Source organism: Strigops habroptila (genome assembly GCF_004027225.2).
Source record: "Strigops habroptila isolate Jane chromosome 13 unlocalized genomic scaffold, bStrHab1.2.pri S16, whole genome shotgun sequence".
Classification (NCBI taxonomy): domain Eukaryota; kingdom Metazoa; phylum Chordata; class Aves; order Psittaciformes; family Psittacidae; genus Strigops; species Strigops habroptila.
Genome location: NW_022651054.1, coordinates 8,881,317 through 8,902,251, shown reverse-complemented (window position 1 = coordinate 8,902,251; position 20,935 = coordinate 8,881,317). Strand labels below are relative to the sequence as shown.

At 46.5% G+C, this 20,935-nt stretch overlaps 1 protein-coding gene and 1 long non-coding RNA gene across 8 annotated transcripts in view; both read right to left on the bottom strand.

Moving 5' to 3' along the window:
* SSH2 (slingshot protein phosphatase 2) overlaps positions 1-20,935 on the bottom strand; it is a 93,619-nt gene that overhangs the window by 27,627 nt on the left and 45,057 nt on the right. For 4 of the 7 annotated variants that reach the window (XM_030472448.1, XM_030472449.1, XM_030472453.1 and 1 more), the window contains 2 exons: positions 6,434-6,537; positions 1,713-1,777 (listed from right to left, as the gene is read on the bottom strand). In XM_030472448.1, the coding sequence (XP_030328308.1) occupies positions 1,713-1,777; positions 6,434-6,537 (169 nt within the window). Of the gene's footprint in view, positions 1-1,712; positions 1,778-6,433; positions 6,538-6,881; positions 7,904-12,177; positions 12,622-20,935 lie in introns of those variants that run through there. The other 3 variants (XM_030472451.1, XM_030472455.1, XM_030472454.1) reach the window with 3 other exon arrangements.
* LOC115601922 lies at positions 16,651-18,847 on the bottom strand. Its single transcript, XR_003989542.1, has 2 exons — positions 18,779-18,847; positions 16,651-16,786 (listed from the first exon to the last, which is right to left on the bottom strand). It is a non-coding gene; the product is annotated as an uncharacterized LOC115601922 (long non-coding RNA).

Below are 20,935 nucleotides of genomic sequence, written 5' to 3'. Positions count from 1 at the left end.
AGTTCATACTGACCTTTTCATCTTTCTTGTGCTACATGATAGTAGGTGTTTCATAGAAGAACACATTTCTCATTGGGATATTTGAAGACAAAGAAAAAAAGGTGCCCAACTTTCTGAAGTCTTCTGTTATTATTGACACATGTAAGTGAACAAGTCCCCACCCCGTGAAGCTACAGGAAAACATTCACTCCGTTTGTACTCTTAACTCATTTTCTTCCTCCTTACTGATCTTGCAGTGGTACCACTGCTCTAATCCTGCTCCCATGGAAGGCTAAAAACCTCTGCCAACAGCTCCAACAGAAACCAGAGTTGTTCCAAATCTGAAGTGTAGGTTTATGGAGGATTAGATTCCTCTGCTGCCCTCTGAGCTGTGAAGTCTGCCCTCCGAATGGCAGCAGCCAACACAAGAAGAGAATGCATTTCTCTCAGTACTGTTTGTATTTCAAATCTCATTTGTATCTACTGTTTTATGAGAGAGTCTATTGCAGCCCTGCACACCCTTCGTTCGTCAAGAATCAATTAAATTCAAGTAGACTATCGAACTTAACCTCATGCAAGATTTCAGCATTCCAAATGTAGCTCGGAACAAAAGGGTTTATGTCTCAGCCCACAAAGTCCTTATTCAGCTGTTAAGGCTAATTTGTCCCAAATCACACAATGTAGCCAGTGATATTGCTGAACAATGCCTTGTTCAATAGCTTCCAATGTTCTAACCCGGGCTCAGATTCTGAAAAGCACCAAGAACCCCCATTCCCATCACTTTTGCTGGAATTTTCATGACAGCAAGGTGTGCCTGACAAAGCTTAGGAGCAGGTCCTTTTGTTTGCTTATAGCAGATTATTTTTGGTGGTCACTTTGAAAGTTAAAGCATTCCATAGTCATCTTGACTGTTTCCTAGCTATACTCACACAATCAGTCCGGCACCAGGAGGATTCAGCAAACCAGAGGTGCCAGAATAACACTTCTGATGCTGGCAGCCCTACTTTGGGCATACGTTGCTAAGATGCACCAAGACAACACAGGAAAGAAACTTCAGGCTACTGAGTGATGAGAGATGCAGATACACTGCAGTCATGCCTGACTTTGTAGAGCACTTCAACGTGTCCTAGACAAATTCCTCACTGGTGCTCTTTGGCTTCTGGAGGTCTGTAGGGCTGCATATCGATGCTATAAACAGCAATGCCTAACTTTCATTCCATCATTATAGGAGGGAACAACCCAAAAAAGCAGAAAGACAAGGTTCAATTTAGGTGCATAGCTACTTGGGGATCCTACGTGCTCCTTTCTGATAAGCCATGGTCTTTTGGGATGCAACAAGTTAGGACAGCAGAGCGAGGAAGACCACTGAACTAATGTGGAAGGGCAGGTGTTCACACTGGTCAAACATAAGCCACCTACTTTCATTTACACAGGACACAAAGCTAATTTACCCAGTTTCCCTGGCAATTGTTGCAGTACTTTTTGAGAGCATAAGGATTTGGTTCAAAAGCAATCTTCTAGCCAAACCATTTGTCTCACTGGCCAACCAAATAAGCCTTTCATAATTAGCTGCTTTTCTACCTTTGTGGTTGCAAAGGAGACTCCCCAAACCCACTGATGAAACCACTCAAGCATACACACACCACTGCTTTCATGAGTTACACAGGTGTATTTGTCAAGTGGAACTCAACCTTTATATTCCTTAAGAGCAGATAAGCAAAAAGCCAACCTACCAGTCTGATGTTGTCTTCTGGGCGGAGCAGTATGAACATGGCCTGCAGGTGCTGCTGGAGATCGCCTGCAGGCAAGAGGGAAAGGTGAATGCACAGAAATAGTTTGAAATCACATGCAAGTTCCTGGCTGTCCAGCCAGAGCAAACATCCACCAAGAAACTTGACACGTCACTGTGAGCGTTGGCACTTCCACCTACTCAGAGACGACAAAGCTCCTGCTCTTAGTCAGCTGCTCTTTGCTCCATGTGCTCACCTGTTTCCATCTTACCATGCTCTTCTCTCCTGCTAAACCCTGTTATCCTTTTAAACAGTGTTTTAGTTTAGTTTAAATAAACAGTGTTTTAATAACGTGTTCTGTTTAAAGACAAGGCAAACGAGGTAGAAATGGAGCCCTCGTGGTTCAACATCTCATTCTACCTTGTGGTTCAAATCAGAAACCCATCACTCCTTTTACACCAAGTTATTACTCCTTAGTGCAGAACTACTACCTAGGCAAAAGAATCCCCTCTGAAGTGAGATGTAGTCCCATCTTAGAGCAGCACATGCCCGTATGAGCTTATGTACCAATACTACCCTCAAAAACAGGTAAGAACTGCCACCTGAAAAGTCAAGAACCTACAAGTGTTCCTAGAAAACCCTTGCTTTTTATAGGTGAGGCTGAGGAAAACTGAAACAAGAAAAAAAATCACAGTCACACAACAGGTTTTTAAGAAGCCTTTGAAGAGCTGAGTGTCCCAGGTTCCCAAAACATCACTCCTTTGAAAGACAAGTGAGATGTTTGGTACAGCCACACTCCCTGCCCATAGAGAGCCAACAGTTTCTCTGCCGAGCAAGCCCATTACTTTCTGAGTGTCAGAACGTGAGAACACCTCCAGCAATGGGCTGGTTTTTCAATCGTTACCTGGAAAATGAATCTCTATTCCCAGAAAGGAGAGTGTAAGGCTGCCAGTGGGCGGCACAGATTGGCAAAAGGAGCCTTTACTCTCCCACTCCTCTGCATATGGGAAGTGGAGCTCAGGCAACACTGCAGGGAAGAGCATGAATGCTGGAGCAAGTATTCAGCACGACTGGCTACAAAAGCATTTTCTAGGAAGGTTGAGTAACCTTCCTGACCTCCTTTTCTAATTTATCAGTGGTGCTAGAATCCGTGCTATTTCATGGACTTCCAGAAATAAGGAAATTTGGATATGAAGCAGCATCCAGAAGTGCCACAAAAGGGAAAGGTTAAAAAGGAAACACTGCCCAGCGAGACCATGGTGCCTGGTTTCCAAATGATTTTTACAGCAGGGCTGAAGTGCTGCTGCAGCTATCTCTGATGGGACAGAGGCAAGCTTGTGTGGAGAGGGCTACGCAGGACATGGCATTCCCTGTTCTCCTCTTCCTTCCTCCTTGAAACACATTTCAGCATAGGGAGAGTGAGACAATGCCCTGGGACTGCATTTTTAACTGGGGGTGGAAAAACTTGAGGCACTCTGCAGTGTGAGGGAAGTCACACATGACGCTCCAGCAGCAATGAGCACCTAAAGCTACTTCCTGCCCAAGGACATTGTTCCCAGCACTGGAGAGGCTGGCACATGCATCCCAAAACAGCAATTATTTAGGGAGATAGGTAACACAGGAAAGGCCAGCTCATCCATCGGATGCTGTCCTCCTGGGGGTGCAGTGGGAGACAGGATTTCCCCACGTCGACACCAGTGCAAAATCCTACCGGTGCTGCTCATTCCACCAAATTTCAGATGCAAGTACCTGTTGTCTCAACAGGCAAAGGTCTCTCTGCTTCAGGTGGCACCTCCTGCCTGCAGCCTGGAAGAGCCCAGCAAGTATTTGACTCATGAGACATTCACATCTTAGGCAGCTTGAAACAAAAGTTGCTTCACCTCAGTTTTTCCCTTCCCAAAACGTCAGAGTTCCCACCTATTGCTGCCAGTAATTCAACATCAGGAACCAGTTTAAGAGCTGAAGTTTCCAGAGTTTAAAAAACACCACAGAGACTACTGGATTATCTCAATATGTAGAAAAAAAGAGAGGAAATTCTAAGACAATCCTTTCTGCAAGGCTCAGCCAAGGAGCCTCAGAAAGTTTAGTGCATTCCTCCCTGTTGCCCAGCCTGCCCTGCCAGCCTTGGGAGCTCTGGAGCTGGAAAATAAAGTGTTGCTTCCTTGGCCAGCTTTAGTTTGGGGCATTTTCAGTCTCAAACACACAAGGCAGTTTGTAAGCTTCCTGGATTAAGAAAAAGCAAAGGAAAAGTTTTAACATGCCAGAATCAGCACAAAGATATCACATCCTGTCCTATGAAGAGCTGTCGGCTTTGCTGGCATTCATGACAAGACTGCTGCTTCCTATCGCATTGTCCAGCAGATGCTTTTGTTTCCTTAAGCTGGCAGGCTGGGTGCAAAGCATCAGCTAGGGTGGGCTCTTAGAAGTGATTTACAGTATCCCAGACATAGCAAAAGCCCATGGTCCCACAGAACACAGCCCATTTTGCAGGCAGCACAGGACCACTGAGCAAGAGGAACATGGCAGCTAGTACCATATCAAGTCAACTTGTCAACTCGTGATCTCCTTCATGATGCTGAAGATGATATGATTAAAGAAATGGGTGTAAGCATTAATTATTTCCTGTTATGCATTTACTCTTTAAGCTGGATTCTGGCACCTCTGATGAATTGGAAAGGCAGGTCAGGTTAGTGAGCCTTCCTAGAAAATGCTCTCGTAGCCGTAGCCACTTGAAACACTATTGCATCCATAGGCAGCAATTTCATACTGGAAAGTTATGTCCGCTCTCTACCCCCCTTCTAATTTTGTGTGCCAGAGATAAGTCACAACACACACACATGGGAATGAAAGTTGAGCACAGATTATCGGAGCCCAAGAAAGGAGACAGTTGCCACACACTGTGCTAGCTTGCTGCCAGCAGCCGGGTCACCTCACAGCAGAGCCACTCTCAATACATCACTGTTTTAATTTTGGTGGCACAGATGTATTGCTCAGGAAGGTGACATGCTGATCCCTCGGTGTCTTGGTCTGCTGGCATGTACTGTACATTAGAGAAGCTATCAGAAGAGGAAGGTGGTGCATATTCATACAAAGAACCCTCTTCAGAGAGATCTCCATGCACCACTAAAGAAATACTGCACCATTCACACCACTTGACATGCAGGGAAACTGAGGAAAGGACATTAAATCTCACCACGTAATTTGAAGAGACAGGAATAAAAGGAGTCTTCTAAGAGCAAAAATCCCATCCCTTAGGCAAGCCAGCCTCTTCAATACAAAACATCTTGCTGGAAGCAATTACGACACACCAGATTTGCTTTCTTGGCAACCTGGCTTCTTAGAGCTCTAGGCTGATTAGACAAGAGACTCCTTCCCACCAAGGTTTCCAGACCTCATGCAACTCAGCAGTAGCAAGTAGATGAGGCAACAAGAGACTCAAAAGCTGTTTGTGTTGCCTTGCACAGGTTCATAAGGAAAACCACCCAGCGGGTCTCCTCTGCAAGGTAAAGCTAAGACTGCAAGTGCCAGCTGGAGACCTGGGCTTCAGTGATGCAGAGGACTTTGGAGAGTTTAAAACCCAAGACAGGTCAAGGTGAACTTTTAACATTGCTGACTCTGCTTTCACAACAACTTCACTTTAGTCTCAACCTGAAAATCCAGCTTTAAATTAAGTTCCAGAACAATTCATTTTTTTTTGACATCCGGTAATGGATCTCACTCAAAGTAACTTAGGTACAGCTCATACTATGTCTGAGTGGAAGTATGTCATTAACTGCCTTTGCCTTAAATTCTTTCTATAAAGAGGTTTGTAAACAGATCTTGAAGTGGACCAGGTAACTCTCCTGGATGTAGAGCTGGATGACAGCCTCATGGTATCAAAGTACAAAGAAAACTACACCTGGAACCAAACCAAATCACCTTTTGGTGGTCACTTCTTGGAAAAGAAAATTGACTCCAGGCTCTGTTTCTGTCTCTTTCCCATATGCAAGAGCCTGAAGGTCTCAATGTTGGGTTTATTTTTCCTGATTGTTCAATGGAAGGGAAAACCCCTACACTATCTCATCCCTGCAAAACTTCACCAGTGAATAAGCACCATACACACAATCAAAAACAACCTACCCTGAAATGTTTGAGTTTCATTATTCAGACTGACTTTCCAAACAGAGTCCAAGCAAAAACACAAATGAAACTTTCAGCAGATAAAGGGAGTGGAATTATGACTGGCTGCGTGTTATTCACCCTGCTCACACATCTGAGAAGTCACACTGACTTTGCTCAGAGGTTTCCTCACCACTACGTAGAGGTAAGTCTCCTCCTCCTCCTCCATCATAACCTGTTACTTTCAGATCAGGAAGAACCATTACTCATCCCGTATCACAACCTCGTTTCCCAGTGTAACTCCTGAAGGTTTTGATGGCAATTCTCGAGCCTCTCGTATAAAAGTTACAGGATGATATTTTGGGGGGCAGGTGGCATCACAGAGGCTTGAGAACATGATTGCTGCCCTGATGCTCTCATTTGGTTTTGCAGGGTAGATAAGAGTACCAAAGCCTTTTTTTCCTATCAGCATTAAGCATCACAATCTTGAGACTGGCAGGTCCAGCTTTAATACACACCTGGTGCAAACAGAACTATGTGTCATCTGGTAAGAATGAACTTGAGAAAGGTAAACCTGGACATAAGAGTGAGCAGACAAGCCTCAGCCATCACATACAACACATTACCTGCATGCTTGTTGCGCCTGTGACTGATCCTGGGAGTAGACGACCCATTTCCTCGTGGTAGGAAGAGAGCTGCACCTTTCACAGTGAGGAAGCTTTCGCTGATGCTGCAAGAGGAGACACAGAGAATAAGGAAAACTCTCTATTGTCTTTAAAAGCAACAGAACAAGAAAGGTTCCAGGTTCTTTTGCAAGGAAGTGATTTCAACTGAATTATTTTGTTGACAAAGAACTGCCCCCCCACGTAAGCACTGCAAACATTCAAAGCGTAACCGAGAACAACAGGAACAGAGAAACATTGAAAAGCAGAACACATGCCTGGTGCCACTCCGCCTGCAGAGGTGGAACCTGAGCAGGCAGAGGGGATTAACCTATGGCTATATTTTCGATTTGAAAGTCAAGATGAGAGCTCCACATTTCTAAACGGCGATTCATGCAGCAAGCCCACGCACCTCTGTAATTACGGGCTCTGTTAACCCTGTGCTCTGGGGTTCAGGCACAGCTGATGCCCTCCAGAAACAAATGTCTCCCTTCAGCAGTTAGCCAAAAGAAAATTAGTGTACATAACAGCTTAAGAAATCATGAAACCACTGAGTCATAGGATAATTGACTCAAAAACTTATACATTAAAAGCAAAGCTGTAATGCTGTTGAATTCAGACATCATTTACTGCCTTGAGTTTGCCCCTTCTGAAGTCTATGAGGGGCGAGGTTTGTGGAAAGGGACAATCAAGAGTTCTCAAGTTCTGTGGAACAGCTGCTATTTTAAGCACATCTTCCAGTAGTTTTCTTAAGAGATGCTGTGACACACGGAGAAAGCAAGGGACACTATAAATCTTGCAATTAAGCCATCCTGTTGCACAGTTAAAGGTTCTCGCTTTTCTCAGGATTGATAAAATAGTCGTACGGGCTTTGAAGAAAGCCAGAAACAACTCTATAGTCAACAGGATGGTTGATGAAGATGATAAGACAGGATGGGAGAGTCCCTGGCATCGTGCACCTCAGCAGCTATGTGCCTCGAGAAAGACATTGGCTTGTCCTCTTCAACTGAACAAGAGACTAGGAACTTCTTAGTTCCTTTCTCTGCTTAAACAAATACCAGATGTGATTATTTACTCCCTTCCTTTAAGGGATGAGGACTGGGAAATGATAACACTGGAGTAAAAAACCCCACCATGTATTTGGAGAAATTCCCTGTTACAAAACACAGGTGAACACTAGGATATGCCAAGTCACCACCCTCCACAGCTACTTGTGCTCTGCAGAATAAACCAAGGTTGTCCCTGCAGCCCCTACTCCAGGGGCATGATTCAGGAGCTACCCAAAGGCAGGCACACACGTAAGCACGACGGAGACATCACAGAGAAACCAAACATGACCAGGAACCAGGACACAGCATGGCACGAGCCTGGGATCTCCTGGCTTCATGGTTTGAGGTTGGTTGCTTTAGCAGTAGGCTTTGCCAACTACATTTTTATAGGTATAAAAGTTTGTGTTAAAGCTGTCTTTTCCCCTAACCTCAAGCATATCTGCGGGCACCTCTGCATTTTGCTGGTGGGGATATAAAAAACATCGGATTGTCTGAGCTCCAGCAGCAGATATGCTCTGAAGGACCTTCTTTTTCAAGCCTGCAGCACATCCCAATGTTTTGATTGCACAGTCATAACCTCAGCGCTCCCCCTTACTGACAGGGTTTCTCCCAGGACTACTTTCTCAAATTAAACCAGACATCAAACATGCACTGGATGTTTCAACAAAAACTGAATTCTGAAAGGGAAGAAATATCACTCATCCCAAGCTGAAATGGATCCGAGATCTTTACCTATGCTGGAGTTAAAACCAAACCAGATTAGACTAATTGGGCACACTGAGCACTGATGTTTCCTCAGAGCTTTCTCATATAATAAATTTTGACTGAGCCTTTCCAGCTTTTGGTGATAAATAGAGCCTCTGAAAGCTCTCAAGTTACAGTCTAAACTAGGGAAACACTGAGTTATCTATGATTCTATCTTGAAGCCACTAACTTAGTAAAGGTATAAAGAGGGAAAGAAATCTTTCTCCCTCACTTAGCTTGAACATGTTTCGATTCAGGAGTGCTCTGATGTCCTGAAGAGAGTCACCTCTGCTTTCAGACTAGCACCCACGATGGAGAGGGGCAAGAGAGCAGGGCTGTGCTTTGCTGAGCCTCTCCAGGAGAGAAGGCAGTGACACAGTGAGAAGACATCCTCTCCTCCTCCTCCTCCCTTCACAATCTCACCATAGAGGCACAGGAGGAGAAAGCATCCAGCAGTCACAACCAGTTTTCACATAGTTCATTTTATCAGCAAAGCCAACAACTAATATCAGCAATCCTTTAGCCTGTGCCTGAGGTTCCCCCAGAAGGCTGAATTAACATCTATTTTTAGTGGATAAAGCAGCATGTACCTAGAGGGCTGGGAGGGTAAAAATCATCTCACTTCCATCACTTTCTATTATCCCAGCTCTCTGCTATCAGCTACCTGCCTGGAAAGGAGAAATAGGCAGAACTCAAGAGATTCCCATCAGGTACATCCTTCCAGGAATCCACCTTTTGGGCTGTTATCCACAAGCAATAAGTTTACTGGGTAAGACTAGGGTAAAGAAATGTAATATCCTATACAAAGGGTCAGCACAACTGAAGAATGTCCTGGTGGAGCAGAGAGGTCAGGCTGGCAGGGCAGGAGCGAGTGCAGGAGATGGTCATCAGCACCACTGGAAAGAGAGCCTACTGGTGGAGATAACAGCCTCGTCCTGCAAATACAGCTCTGGGGACACTCACTGTGCAGATGAGGGCATGGCATCAGTGCTCTTGGCATCACCTGCCACAAAATCCTAACACCAGACACATAACACACATCAGTATCCAGCACAGCGCCCACAATACACAAACACACAACCAAGCCCGTGCTCTGAGATTCCAGCAGTAAAGAAAATCTTGGAAGGAAAGGCAAGAAGTTTATAGGAAGCTCCAAACAGCCGTAATGATTACTACCAGCGAATTACAGACTGGTTTGGGCTGGGAGGGACCTTAAAGCTCATCCAGTTCCAACGCCCTGCCACGGGCAGGGACACCTTCCACTAGAGCAGGTTGCTCCAAGCCCCATCCAACCTATGCCAGGGCCTCACCACCCTCAGAGTGATGAATTTCTATTTCATAAGGGAGAGAAAGCTTTGTTTCAGAAGCACAGCAAGGAAAGCAAAGAGGCACCTGAACAGCTTCTGGCAATGTTTTATTCTAATAAACACTTAATTAAGTTATTGTGAGCCTGAGGATGACTTTTCAGCCGGCTCGACTTACTCATCGGAGCAGCTCCTTTACAACAGGCTCTGTCCTGTCCAGCCCAGCCCTTAACCGGGTGCTCGCCAAGCAGCACAACCAACAGAGCTGGCACCATCCCTGGGAGGTTCAGCAGGAGAAATCCTTCCACCACGTCCCCCAGTGCACAGGAAGGGGTAACATGGTGAGGAACAAACCTCCTCACACTGTCACCTCCTCACCAGCCATGCCCGCAGCACGCACAGCAGCAACAGGGGCACTGCAGGGAGGTCACATCCTCCTGTCCCTTTCCCCCTCATCCTTAGAGGAAAGGGGGAGATGGAAAAGCAATGGGATAAGGGAAACTAAGATTTCAAAGTACTTGATATTTGAATAGAAGTCCACTATGTGTATTATTTACACATATAATTTCTCTGTCAGCCTGAGGTATTTATTAACCAGAACCCTGCAGAAAAGTGTTCTGAGGCAGCATCAGTGAGCTACAGCTCAGCACCAGGAAGCTGTGCTGGGATTTCAACACCAAGCCCTGCTCCATCTGTAGCTCCCCATGATGAGAGCATTGTGCAGTAATCACAGAGGCTTCCAACTCCTGAGCAGAAAGCTTTTTTTTTCCCCTAAAGAGCATCTCCTGGGACAGAACCACCACCCAGCACAGGCTCTGCAAACACAACAAGCAGCCCAGAAGTCCTGTGCATCACCAAGAAGGGCTTCAAGTTCCCAACCCATCTTCAGGACATACCCTTTCCCTGAAGTACCCAATTAGACCAAAGGCAAATAAAAGAAAGCAGAACACTGACTGAAAGCAGGCAGGCAAGTCTGAGAGTAAGGAATGACACAAGTTGTTGACTAACTGGAAGCATTCGGCTTTCCAAGTTCTGAAAAAGAGAAGTGTCAATGCAGACATCTGTACTACAGCGCTGGGGATCTCATCCCAGCGCACACCTCATCTGCTGCCAGCTCAGCTCTAGCATCCTCCTTCAATCCACAGGTTGCAAAACACAAAACTGAGGAAAAGACCAAACTTGAGGCGCTGGCAGGAGGAGCAGGCGTCAATCCTGAGCTCATCGTGAGGCTATGGAATGAGGGCAGCTGGGGACACAGATCAACTCCTGCAGCACACGCCAGGACTCACCCTGCAAGAGCAGCAATTCCAACAGCAGCTTTCTGTGCCTGCTGTGGAAAAAGTTCCAGGAGGGCAGGCCAAGCAGCCTGCTGCTTTTCTCAGCATCTCAAGCCTCTTCCTTCCATTTTTCTGCTCCTCTTCCCAAACTGGCTGTTTCCTTTGCTCCTCAGCACGTCCAGTGCCTGGCATCACCCCTCCCTGATCCAGGACCGGCTCTCACCAGCAGCCTCCTACTCACTTGACCTGGCCACAATAAATCATCAGCCCCCAGCCAAGGGTGTAACAGTGGCTGAGTATACAGCTGGACAATGTAAGAGGGATGTGGCGATGCTGGAGCTCAGTCCAGAAGAGGCCATGGAGCTGCTGCGAGGGCTGGAGCAGCTCTGCTCTGGAGCCAGGCTGAGAGAGCTGGGCTGGGGCAGCCTGGAGAAGAGAAGGCTCCTGAAGGGGAGACCTTAGAGCAGCTCCAGTGCCTAAAGGGGCTGCAGGAAACCTGGAGAGGGGCTTTGGACAAGGGCCTGTAGGGACAGGCCAAGGGGAATGGCTTTAACCTGCCAGAGGGGAGACTGAGATGAGCCCTTAGGCAGAAGTTGCTCCCTGTGAGGGTGCTGAGGCGCTGGCACAGGGTGCCCAGAGAAGCTGAGGCTGCCCCATCCCTGGCAGTGTTCAAGGCCAGGTTGGACACAGGGGCTTGGAGCAACCTGCTCTAGTGGAAGGTGTCCCTGCCCGTGGCAGGGGGTTGGAACTGGATGAGCTTTAAGGTCCCTTCAAACACAGACCAGTCTGGGATTCTGTGATTCTAAGTATGTGCACCCTGGCAGCCAAAGGTGTTGCTCCATCAAACCACCAGATGAGAGCACCACACAACTCAGCATCCCTCCCCATGGAAGCACCTAACTCTCACACCCTCACTGTAGGTTGTTTTTCAATAAACAACATCTCTATTTCCTTTGCTTACTTTTAAAGCACCTGGTTTAGAAACTGCCAACAGTATTAATGAATGATATAGAGGAGAGCAATGTTTGGCTTCCAGTTTAAGCCTTTGCTCCTGGGCAAGTGATGCAGGCACCCAGTTCTCTTCACACCGAGGCCATATCTCAGGCCTGTGTAAAGCAAAGTAGTACCAGTCACTAATAAAACCACCAAAACCCAGTAAACAAAAAGCCACCACAACACCATGGAAATGGAAAAGGCAAGGATAACTCAGGATTGCTCTGCACTGACAGCTGTATTAGCAGGGTCAGCTGGCAGCACACAGACAAGTCTAGGCTGCTCTGATATCCAAAATAGAAACAAACCCAGTGCGGAGCAAAACAAGGGCCCTGACTTACCAAAAAGGGCTCTGTAACACTGTCAACAGAGGTGACAACATTGAGGGCAGGCAGAGAAAGGGGAAGTGGTTCTCCAACAAAGGCCACCTCTCACCACTCAGCACTTCTGCAACTTAAGAAACAGCACGAGGAGAAAAACAAACAGAGCATGGGAACCGCTCCCTCTCGGCTGCTTGACGTAAACTGCGTTTGCAGCAACATCTGCACTTATGCCTTTTTCTTTTCTTTCAAAGGAACTGTCTACAGGCACTTCCTCTGCTCCAAGGTGGGGCTCGCTAGAGGGGTATTTCAGCTGCAGTGACACAGAGAGGCATCATCACAGGAAGCTCTGCAATGCCAATGGGAACTCACTTGTAGTAACTTATCTACTGGTCCCTTTTCACTGGAGCCAAGTTGTCTTTTCCGTTGCTTTGGTCTCCAATATGGACATCTGCTGAAGCTGAGCTACAACAAGGAAAAGTCACAGTTTTGCTAGAAGGTGCCCAAAGGATGATGGGCATGAATCTGAACTCTAAAGGCATTACTTTTACTTGCCCCAAGTGAGAAGGGAAATCATGGTCCCTTCAGAGAGGGTACAACTTGCAAAAGGGAGCAGTGATGAGCATGGTTGTGTGTGCAAGTGAAAAACAACCACTTCAGATGCACAAAACAACCACTCTCACATACAAGGTTTCAGAGATGGGATCTAAACAGCCTCAGGTCACTCAACAAGGCTGTAGGGAGCGCTGACACCCACTCAATACCTTACCAAGTTAATGGTCTGTAAGTCAAGCCCATTACTGGAAAATCAGTGCCCTTGTGCCACCAGATCATTTGAATTGAGCCCTAGAAACCATTTTGCCAGCTTCAGACTCGGGGCAGCCTGGATACACTGGTGAGAGCAGTGGCATCCTTTGGAGACAGCACAGAAGATGACAGCTCTGTGCTGAGCAGCCTTGCTGGCAGCAAGGGGAGCAATCACAGCTGCTGTTTGCAGCCAACGTTCTCATCCCACGCAGCTGCATCGGGTCTGTGCTGTGCCCACAACAACCACAACCACCTGCAGCATTCCTCTGCCTCCGGGTGCCCCAAGCCCTGCGCTGCAGTGATGAGATGACCTTCGGACTCCTATCACACATATTCCATCGCAGGCAGGGCTGGGACTTATTTGTTCCTGGCCCAGGTAACCAGGCTGGACTCCTGAAGAAGACAATTTCTGACAGAAGTCAAGCCCACGAGGGTTTCCTGTTCCTTTCACATACCTCTGGCCTATGAATGAACCAGCTCAACACCATAGAAACCCCTAAACCGAAGGCAATGCAGACAGACACCTCACACAGGCACCGGCTGCCTCCTCACCAGCCCCTGACAGAGCCAATGCTGCGAGCTCAGTGCCACCTTCCCACCCATCCGTGTGCCCATGCCGGCTCCTGACAGCTCCGTATTACGTTTCCCAGGGCTGCTGCTGAACGTGTGCTCATGCAGTAACACGCTGACAACCCTCTGTGTGTCACCTCAGTGCTGAGCCCATCGGCATGGCCTCTGGCCAGCGCTCAGCAGGCTCAGAGCAGCGGTGGAGGAAGCATCCTCGTGCCAAGGTTGGGCAATTCATGGGTGCAAGATGCACCCAGTTGTAATGCTACTGCCACCACCGAAACACAGCACGGGGTGGGACATGCCACTGCAGCACTGATCACCAGGTAATCCTTTATTTCAATGAGTATAAACTCAGGCACAGACTATGGTTCACCCTAGCAATGAAGAACAGAGCTGTCACACACTGAAACACACTCATTTCCCAAATAGCACACTTTACTGACCATCTACTTGGCAACACGACACTAAGGGAGTCCCAACAAGCCACATGCTGGGTGGCCCACAGTCAACGCCCAAGCTGGCTTCAGAGAATCCAGATAGAGAGAAATAAGAATACTCCAAAAAAGCAACAGCAAAACAAGTCGTGCAAACAGAGCTCTGTGTGCTCTGGAACTCCACACTGAAGATATGCACCAAATCACTTTTTCTACAGCCCAAGCACAGCAGTTCAAGTGCTAGAAAGGGGGCAGCGAACACAATTAGGATGCTTATTAAGAAATGCAGCACTGGGTGTTTACAGAAGAAATGTGATTCTTTGCACTTTTTAAAGCAAGAACCCAGACCAGAAGCGAGACCGTGAAAGGAATTTGTTTTACATGATAGTCCCCAAAGGCTTCCAGGTCTCCAAGTCACGACATTCCCAGATTAAAGCCCTACACGACATTCTTCTTGCGCTACATACTGTCTAAACATCCATGGACTTTAATGCATACCATGGGGTTCATGGAGCAGGACAGTTATACCCCAGGGAGCATTCTGCAATGTTTTACCACCATGTGCCGCACTCCTACCAGCTCCAACTGTCCCCAATGATCCAGCTGCTGTGGTATGAACAAAATGCTGTCACAAACATATTGTTAAAAACACTCTGAACATGAGAAAACTTCACAGGAGAATCTAATCACATCAAGGATCAGATAAAAACAACAACAAAGAGGTTTGTGATTAGTTATCTTCAGAAAGAACAGCTCTGACTGACACGTACTTATCTTTTTTTTCCTCTCGGAATTAGCACAGTCCATTTTCATCACCTTTAAACCACATAATGATCTCCTCTGCCACCAGAATTGGAAAGCGTGGCCTTCATACACAGCACATTTCTTTTTAAACCTTAAACAAGAGCTGACACCTCCTCGGGCAGTTGGTTTACAACCAGCAAGCCTGGAAGGTCTCCCCCCACTATGTTTAAGAGAGGGTATTTTCTTACTGATTTTCACTCCCATCTCCCTGCACGTGCAGGATTCATGGCTGTCAGACCTGACCATGTTTGGCTGCCCGGCAGCACCCCACAAGGACCCCTCTGCTTTAAATACGACTGTAACACAAGTCACAAGTGACACACTAAGGTCACCATACTGTCCCTCCCTGCAGCAGCCAAGTCCAGGGGCACCTATATTTAGCCAAAGTATGCCCAGCACTTTAAAGATGGAAGGAGATCTCTGACTTGTCTGAATCACTGCCAGCACTGTCCATCTACCCAAGATGGGGATGGTCTGAGCAGGACACCCTGGCACCCGCTCAAAGCAGGGCACCCAACGCCCTCCACAGCACCCACAGGTCCCCCAGGCACAAGCCCAACCATATAGGCTTGGGAAGAGCAGAGCAGCACAGCCTGGATGCAGGCAGCTCGAGGAGGACATAGCTCCATCGCTTCTTTGCTGGTTATGGTGGAGGTGGCCAGCACTGAGTGTGGCTGCAGTGAGCAGGGGAGCAGAGGTCCTGCTGGCTTGTGAAGCAGCCCCGTGCCAGGACTCAGCTCTGCAACCACCCTGACACCCGGAGCAGGGCATGGGATGGAGGAATGACACTGGGGAAGCAGCCTGGCTCGGATCGCAGCCTCGTGTCCTGCCCTCAGTAAATACATTAGCAGACCCCTGTAAATAGAGCACCAAAACAAGGACCACTCTGTCTCTACACAAAGAAATCAACGCTGAATTAATAAGCCTTTTCCTCTGAGCTAAAAAGAAGCAGATGCTTGTTTACCAAAAGCATCAAAAATCATCAAGAGGCTGTTGGATTGGACTTGTAAAAAAATAGAAGGAAGTTATTTGTTCAGTATTTTAACTTCTGCAGCACTCAGCACTTTCAATTTTCTCTCATTCTTATTGCATCCTCCCCGTGCACGAGAGCTATTTGATCCCTAAATGACAGTTTCCAGCAGAAACAGTAAAATCAGTTTAGGACTGACTGTCCCTTTAGATTAGCAAAAAGGACAGTCAGCGGTAACCAGCAACGCGAGATGGTTTGTGAACTGTTTCAGAGAGAACAGCCACGTGCCAGCTTTCTTTCAATAGGGTTTTGGTCTGAAATTAGAAGTCACAGAGAGCTTTACCTGTTGTGCTGATGCAGCCCATAATCAGGCTATTGATCTGCTCACCCTTGCAAATACAGCAGTGACTTCATTTTATGGAAGAGCAAAGCCACAATTAAGGGAATACGAACTTTTAACGTGGCTGTAAGTAACAACTTGAAAATCTGATCAGTTAGTAGTGAGGAAATATTAAAGACAAAGGATCAGAAACATAGCTGGAACAGTTTCATGGATTCTGGTCTTTTCTTCAATCCAAGGCAACCCTTAGAAGGACAGTCCTTGGCGTAAGCAAGGTTAATACAAACTTCAGATTCAATTTAAAGCTGCAAACCAGAGAAGAAATACAGCATCACTCTGGGTTAACTGACCCAGCACTGCGGGGAATGGGGTAGCTCAGCCTTTGAAGATACTCTGCTCTCAGCAGATGGGTGACACGTTGCCATGTCCCGGTACAACACGGACCCCAGCAAGAGCCAAGGACAGCACTCAACATTTTGCTGGTGTAAGTGACATCAGTCTCCGGAGCCATCAGGAAAAGCTCTCCAAATCAGACCCTGAGATATAATTATGATGCACTTCAATATGCGGACTCAGCATCACTTTCCAATCCAACTCTTCCGCCTGCAGATATACCAAGTTCTTCCTGGAGACAACATCCCTTGTGACTCTGCTTTTTCTTTTGGTGCTCTGAATAGGGATCAGCTTACCAGGAGTCCTTTATTCCTGAAATAATTTCCATTAATCACTCACCATACACCACTTCCAACAGAAGCTGACGGGCTGTGGGATGTCTAACGTCACCACTGCATCTCCCAAGTGAAAGGCTGAAATGAAGGACAGCCCAAGAGGGGAAAGGAACTGGGATATTTCTAGGTAGCAAGTGAGCTTCTTCAAACTGTTCCTAAGAATTGCAATGTTTTTATACAGATACTTTAAATAAAAGTGGGGAAGAAGCACCATTTGAACCATTCATTCTTCATATCTGCTCACAAAAAAAAGCAGATAAAAGGAAACACAGCAAGGTGCATCATTCTGAAGCATTACCCTGCAGTTTTTCAATCCTGACTCCTCAGTACAGCTGCAAATTAACATACTCTCCTAGCACCTTAACGTGACTTTCAGCTAAAGGAGATATCAACGCTTAACTTCAAAATGCATACAAGGAGTTTCTAATTCTACATAAAAACCCTGCAAAGATTTGCTGACTAAGACTCAGATTGGAAATACATTAAATAAAGTTTTATTTTACAAGAGCTTGCATTCAGAAGAGTAAAGATTCCAGATGTGTTTCTCCCTGCAAAAGTCAGGTGCTGAATTTCATCAGAATTAGCACTTTAAGCACTTTGGCAGCCAATTTTCAGTGGTTAACTCAGGTCTTCGTATTTCCTAAAAGCACGCAAACCCCTTTAAAAACCACACATGAAAGTAGAAAAACCAAAGGAATACTAAACACTGCAGTGTATCACAGACCCAGAGAAGCCTCTAACAAGAACTGAGTGTACTTTAGGGAAAAGGCTCTTAAACAGCTTTTAAAAAGGCACAAGAATAGATATTTGCTTAATTTCAAGCTAGAGAGCCTCTCATAGAACATTTCATGATGTTCTTGAAGGAACTAAGGACAAAAAAATGTCAGTAATATTACAACAGTGTCAAGGTTTTGCTCTGGTGACTGTGCTGGGAAACCTGGTGATGTGCCTTTGAGCAGCTCCCAGTGCCTAAAGGGGCTCCAGGAAACCTGGAGAGGGGCTTTGGACAAGGGCCTGTAGGGACAGGACAAGGGCCATGGCTTTAACCTGCCAGAGGGGAGATTGAGATGAGCTCTGAGGCAGAAGCTCTTCCCTGTGAGGGTGCTGAGGCGCTGGCACAGGGTGCCCAGAGAAGCTGTGGCTGCCCCATCCCTGGCAGTGTTCAAGGCCAGGTTGGACACAGGGGCTTGGAGCAACCTGCTCTAGTGGAAGGTGTCCCTGCCCATGGCAGGGGCTTGGAGCTGGATGAGCTTTAAGGTCCCTCCCAACCCAAACCACTCTGTGATTCTATGATTCTATGCCCTGCCCTATCTCCTTTACATCCTGCTGAGCAGATGCTGGTCTCAAACAAGGGCTCCTGCACTTGCCTACCCACCCTGGCTTCACAATCCCCACCAGCCCTGCTCCTCCACTGAAGGTGTCCTCACATAACTCTGGGATGGACATTTATACTCCTGGTTAGCAAGGCACATGAATATTCCTCCGTTTGCTTTCTTACAACTTTCTCCCTGTGGCAAACCAACAGGAGGGCCAGAAACGGTGCTGACAAACGAGTTGTTTTTATTTAGAGGAACTGGCTTTCGCTCTTTGCACCGCAGAGGAATGCGGCTGTTCCACTCTGCATTTGTTTTGTGATTTCTCCATCTCTTCTTCAAAGCAAATAAAGGGGAAAAAAAACAAACAGCCAACCTTAACAATAACAACAACAAAGGCAGTGACAAACTCTTCACACACCACCACACAAGCTTTAAGAAAATAAAGAGAAAAAAACAATTCTGGGTTCATTTTAATCCAGAATCGAGCTACAGAAAGCGAGCAGAAGACAGGCTACCTTGTAGAGGACAAAAGTAAGAGTAATGATAGTTTTTCCCATGTGTACCTTTGTGCAAATGAGATTCCTCCTTAAATTATGTCCTAACAGAGGTAAATTTATCATTTGCTTATCAAAATGAGCCTCCTCCAGTCCCACCTGGTTGGAGTCTCTCACAAAACACGGGCAATATGCCTGGAGCATGGCTGCCTGTGCCCATCCCTTGGCTACCACTCACTGAGGTGGAGGTGGTTGAGCCAAGACACAGGTAACAGCCCACTCCAAACCATTCCATTGGGACACCCTAAGAACAGAAGCTGCAGGGCAGTAAGAGGCTCAGATGAACAAATTCATTCTCTTCATGCTGGCAAACAAAGCACAGGCAGCCAGGAAATACAGCACACTTCATTATCCACAATAACACTGGTTAAGTCTAAGTTCAACTCATCTCAATAGTCCTCTGCAGGGGTCTCAACCCACCCTGGGCACTCCAAGACAGCACTGGACCAAGGGCTGAACTTACTCCGATTCACCTCTGTGCCTCCATAAGAGCTGTACCACAAAATCCAGCTGGAACAAATCTGCACTTTTCCAGTGGAAAGCTGGAAGTTTAATAGAGTGTGACTGAAACCCAGAGCTGTGGAGTTACTGAGGAGATCACCAGCAGGAGAAAGCCCAGGCTGGTGGGACAATATGGACCTCATTAAGCCATTGTGAGAAGTGTGTGAACAAACTAAGGACTTCACAACTAAGTGACAAAGATCATTTGTTTAAAAGAAAGGAGTAAATAATTTCTGGTTCAGCAGCCTGAAGGTTTAACCTACTTGTAACAAAGATGTTTTGAGGAAAAGTGTAGTTCTTAAATGGCTTATTACAAATAAACCCAGAGACCCCAAAGGGCTAAATAGAATGTTGATGATGGCTAGATAAATACTGGATAAGCAGGAAAATACACTGGCCTTAATATACCCTAGAAATGCCCAAATCGGAAAAGCTGCTGATGCCAAGAATTATCAACCCTACACGGGGATCTCATGAGCTGCATTTCTCCCCTGTGTCAGTTTAAAGCCACTGCCTCTTGTGCTAACACTCCATCCCCTCGTATAAAGTCCCTCTCCAGATTTCTTGTAGGTATTTAGGTATCATTTTCCCCAGCCTCTCCCATCTGTGGGCTGATGTCCTTGAACCAGAAAGCTCCTCTGTCACAAAACACTCGGTTAATCCCATGCAACACTAAGTGGCTGCAGAACAACTATTGCCAGCCTCCCGTTACTTCCCAAGCCGTGCAATTCAAGCTTTGGTGCAGGTGCATACACAAAGCCACGGGGTATATTCTGAATACTTAAGCACAAGCATTCAGAAGGACAGGAGTGAGTTTTACTCCATGTGTTCGTAGAAATAGAGGCTTCAGCCAGCTGCTGTGAAACACCACGGCTGGAAACTCCAGTTGCAGATTTGCTCTATACACATTACATCCATTACACTGGGGAAAAAATATTTGCTGAACTAGTTTTAAGCCCATACAGGCTGATAATTTAAATGCTGTTTGTCAGACCGATGCACAGGAGGCAGCAATTCTTCAGAGCCTATTGCAGAACAGGATGCAGAATCTTCAACTCTCTCTGACCCCACAAACACTGGTTAGAAGCAGCATTTCAAGAGATTTAGCCTGAAGTTGGTTAGAAAACAATGCAGCAATATTTTAGCCAGGGGCTCCATGATGAAGGTACAAGGAAGTGCAGTCCTGCAAAAATAAAACCCCAGCCAGCCCACTCACTGGCCCCAAAAGGTTCTTTTCTGCTGATAATCTCAGTCAGGACCTTCTGCTTTGTAGTCTATAGAAAAATCCCAGGCATTTACAGAGACAGCAACATCTGCAGAAGTTTCAAGACAACACAGACTCTCAGAGGCAACTCTACCATTCACAGCCTTTTAAAACATGGGACTTGGCAACCCAGGCTTCCTAAGTAAAACACACTGCTTAAAACGGGTGGTGGTGTGGGGGTTTGTCCTTGAGTTTGCTGCCTGAGTTTTGATTTTATGTCCGATAACCATCTCTGTCTCTCTTCCAACCCCCTACCAGGAAGGATCGGTGAGACAAATACCCATAGCTTCCAGGGGAATAAAAGGAAAAGCCAAACAGGAAAAGTAGTTATGAACAATACAACCCCAGCTCAGTTAATGATCAACTCTGGAGCACACAGCACACTACTCTTACCCAATTACCACTGCTTATTTGCATGAAGTTTTTCATCATCAGTGGGTAGTAAGAGGCCTTTTATGCATCGTATTTTGTGTTATCGCCATCAGCAAAGT